Source organism: Pygoscelis adeliae, unplaced genomic scaffold, assembly GCF_000699105.1.
Source record: "Pygoscelis adeliae isolate BGI_AS28 unplaced genomic scaffold, ASM69910v1 Scaffold73, whole genome shotgun sequence".
Classification (NCBI taxonomy): Eukaryota; Metazoa; Chordata; class Aves; order Sphenisciformes; family Spheniscidae; genus Pygoscelis; species Pygoscelis adeliae.
Window position 1 is genome coordinate 436,531 of NW_008824470.1, and position 4,044 is coordinate 440,574.

At 43.8% G+C, this 4,044-nt stretch overlaps 1 protein-coding gene across 1 annotated transcript in view; it reads left to right on the forward strand.

Moving 5' to 3' along the window:
* Positions 1-3,770, forward strand: part of KIAA1024L (KIAA1024-like ortholog) — a 9,083-nt gene extending 5,313 nt beyond the window's left edge. Inside the window, exons 2-3 of the mRNA XM_009321243.1 lie at positions 2,540-2,785; positions 3,591-3,770. Of these exons, the coding sequence (XP_009319518.1) occupies positions 2,540-2,785; positions 3,591-3,770 (426 nt within the window). The remainder of the gene's footprint in view (positions 1-2,539; positions 2,786-3,590) is intronic.
* Positions 3,771-4,044: the final 274 nt, after the last annotated feature.

The window sequence follows — 4,044 nt, forward strand, 5'->3', positions numbered from 1 at the left end:
GCTTCAGGCTTCTGTCCTTCTTTTTCCCTAACTAGTCTCTAGGACATATCTACTGCAGAAATTTCACAATCAAGCATTTGCCTGCACTCAAGTGTATTCTCCCAAATAGCTTGGCGCTTCAATGTCTGTTCTCTAAAACTACTGCAAACTATCTCCTACCCCAAATTCCAGTCCAGTTCTCACAGTAAAACCCTGTTGCCCCTTCCATCCTACTCCCTCTCTACCTCTGCTCCAGGCTACCACATTCTCCTGTATCCATGCCCATGAAAAGGAGGGTACTCCAGACGGAAGGGACAAAAAGTTTTGCCACAAAGCACTCTATGAACAAATTTTGCATCATGCCATCCATTCCAAATTTTGGAGCATTTTATTTAAAACAGCTTTAGAAATTACTGTCAAGTCACATTCTTTTCACAACATTTTAGCCTAGGGAGACTGAGCATCCCCTGGTGAGACAGTTCATGTTCTTCAACAAAATGTTCTCCAAGATCAACTATCTAGCAAGCCTGAGGGAAGCATCATTAAGGTCAGTGACAAATTTTAAATAAGAAATTAAAAAAAAAAAATTAAAAAAATGACAGTTAAAAAGACCAGTTCAGCTGAAATCTGGCCAGTACAACCCAGAGGGCTTCAGTGCCAGCTGTAATGCAAAGAGTAATATTGTCAGGGGATATGTCAAGGCTGAGGAATTACATATGGAAATCATGAACTAATAGAGGGACTGGGAGGGCACTGAGGATCCACCCACCTACTAATGGTAATTATTGATGGGAAACATGCTTAGTCAGTTGTGCATGATTTAGTGATAAGAATGCCAGCATGATGCTTCCTCCTAGGGTTTCTTAGGCAAAGGCTGTTGTTTTCTCTTCTCGACCTTTCCTTTCGGAAGGAAACCAGTCCTCCCGCTTCCTTCTACACTTGCCTGCCCCAGGCAAACTCACACATGTCTATGCATCTGCACAGGCACTGAGGCATAAAGTAGGCGATGACATGTAGCAGCTGGCTTCCACTGAAAGTGGATTCACCAGAGCACGAAGCGGGCAGAAAATTACTCAAGCAGAAGCAGCCAACAGTTTGCCATCAGCTTAGGGACCTGCACTGGCTGATGTGGGATCTGAGCAGCTCCCAGAGCCAGTGTGCGGGAGGAGGTGGGATCCCCTGGGCTCCCACCAGAAAGGTGGAAGGAGAAGCAGGACGTGCCTCTAGCAGCAGCGAACCCTTTGGCTGCTGAAGTCCATCCAGCCCATGGCACCTTAATGGCTGGAAATCTCAGTATTAGTGAAATATCCTGGGAAAGACGTCCTTTCATGGAAGGAAGTTTCTCAGGTCCCAGCTGTTTATGATGTGCACTCACTTTATGGGATTCTGGCAGCGGGTTCTGCCCACACCTTTGTGATTTCTGAGGGTGGGAGAGGGCTGGGGTGTGCCCCCCTCCCAGCACGCTGCTGCAGGGTCACCGGGTCAGGCCAAGGCTCCCCTTGTCTCAACATAAAGTTCCTAAGGACAAAGGTGCTAATGGGGAAGTGGTGTTTGCTAATGAGGAAAGCTGAAATTGCACTGTGATGGTTCTGTAGAAGCAGTCCTGAGACACAGGCAGGTGTTAGAGTGAGGCAAGGGCTGTGCCAGAAGCAGGTCTCTCGGGAAGCTGACGCACCGCCGGAACTGCAGATCGGTGACAGATTAATTCAAAGTCTCGGGAACAGAAGGTTGTGATGAACCAAAATGTTGAACAGCTTGAATTGGAGAGTCTGATTTCATTTATCCATGCAATTACAGATCAAAAAATATGGTAGATACCATCTTACTGGCTCCTGAAGAGGCTCTTAGTGCTTTGTTAAGCAGCAGCTTGTGAGTTCTCCAAAAATGTGATCCCACCAGGGTTGTTCATCCTCCTCCCTTGCCACTCCCCTGTTCTAAAAGGTCCGATTTAACGATTGTTGTTGCTGGGAGACTGCTCAGATATTTAATTACCTTTGAGTTCTGACAGTGCCCAAAGTAAGGACTCTCCCTCAGTTGAATGAAGGGCCTCTCTGACATCCTGACATGGGTCTAGCATTCAACAGCGTGAACAGAACTGCAAATCACACCCCTGCTGTCAGAGGTGCAGCTCCAGTCAAGGTAGTCCCTTACACACCATTACCCCCTGCGCTTTGTTCTGCTTTGTCCTTAGAGCTCTGCTTCTGCACCATACGCCCATGGCTTTCATCAGAACTGCATCTTCTACCGTCGTGCTCCATAGCACTGTTTTGCTAAAGCAGAGGCTTTCTTTCAGCAGGCATTATAATGCCAGTTCACATTTGCAAAAGAGTTTAATGTTCAGATTGTACCCACGTGCTTTCCCCAGAAGGAATAAACCTGCCCGGAGCAACCAGTCAGGCTCCCTTACTGCACCGTAGATGTTTGCCAGATGAGAAAAATTGTTGCATGTGTAATTTTAGAAATTATTCTTTTGTGTTACAAATGATAACTCTGGAAGGGAACCTGTGTCATAGGTAAATGAAGATGAAAGCCAACTTCTGATCTAACTTGTGCCTTACAGAGAGAAAAGAGAAATGTCACTGAGCTGCCAGGCTTAGACTCGAACGAGGTCAGTCAAGAAATGATAGACAAAGCCCTCGGGAAACACATTACACCCATCACCCTGAAATCCACAATCAAAAGCAACCCCTTGTATAGTGATATCCAGGTGGATGACGACTGGGAGGAGAAGAAAAAGACTCCTTCCTGGACTGTGCAAGACTATGACAGGCACTCGCTGCACTCTAATTTGGCCAGCCACATAAAGGTAATGTGCTGTTGCACTGCATTTGGGCAAAGTGAATTGCTATGAGCTGTGTGGTGTGTGCATGAACCACTGCGCAGACCACTTGGTTCTTTTGGTGGGATTCCAGAAGTAAATATGGACGTATTTTCCAGTACAGACATGACACTAACATGAGTCTGATCAGGAAAAGAAGTCTACGTATCTGGTTAGACTCCAGGAATTTCAGTTCTGCAGAACACTTCTGTGACTACAGAAAATCTTAAACCGCAACACCCCGCAACTCAGCTTCCCTGTTTTTATAGGGAAGAACTATAAACGAGGCACTTAAATACTATGTGCCCACTTTAATAATTGTTCATAACATCATTCTGTTACCAAATAACATACATTTTCTCAGCCTTACGCACACTACGCCAGATCCTGCCTGCCTGTGGGTTGGCACAAATCACTTTTAGGGTTACATTTGTGAGTTTTTTTCTGCTGTTCCCTTTTTTGGAAAGGGACCCAGATCTGTGTTTACAAATCGACATCTCTTCTTGAGAAGACAACATGGTTTATTCTGGGTTTTTTAATCACATTTCAATGGCTGGTGTCCTACATTTGGTTCCTGGCTGAAAAGTGTGGTTTTAATTTTCCCCAGTGAAACATTTGCAGCATCTGGCAAGTAGTGAAACCTATGTTCAAGTGAAAGTTTCTTGCATTTGTGTTGTGATGCCTTAAATTCATTAATCACTATCTGATGATAGCCAAAATACTTCTGGCTATGTTCTAATGACTTTATGTGCAAGACAGAGGAACTGAGTTCATTTTCTGATTTTTCTTTTAGGAAAATCCTAATGATCTACAGTTCTGGATGGGGGATATTTATACTCCTGGGTATGATACCTTGTTAAAAAAGAAAGAGAGAGAAAAAAAGCATTCCAAATGTTGCCGAATCATCCTGCTCATGGTACTAGCTGTTTGCATCCTGATTACCATAGTCACGCTCAGCGTTTTACTTACTTAGTACAGCCAAATGCTGTTGATGGGAATTTTTTCAATAAATATTTTTATTAAGCTATTCCCCTCCCTTGTTTTATTTGAATTCCAATTTTTTGTCACAAATACAATGTTTGACATCACTATTTTACAATGTTCCTGTGCAGCATAAGGAATTGATGCTGAAAAGAGACAAATACTCTGAGCACGGCAGAATGTCTTCTTATGGGTATAATTAAAAAAGAAAACTATAAATATGCTACTTTTCTTAGTGCCTTCTTCATTAGACTAGTGATTTGGGT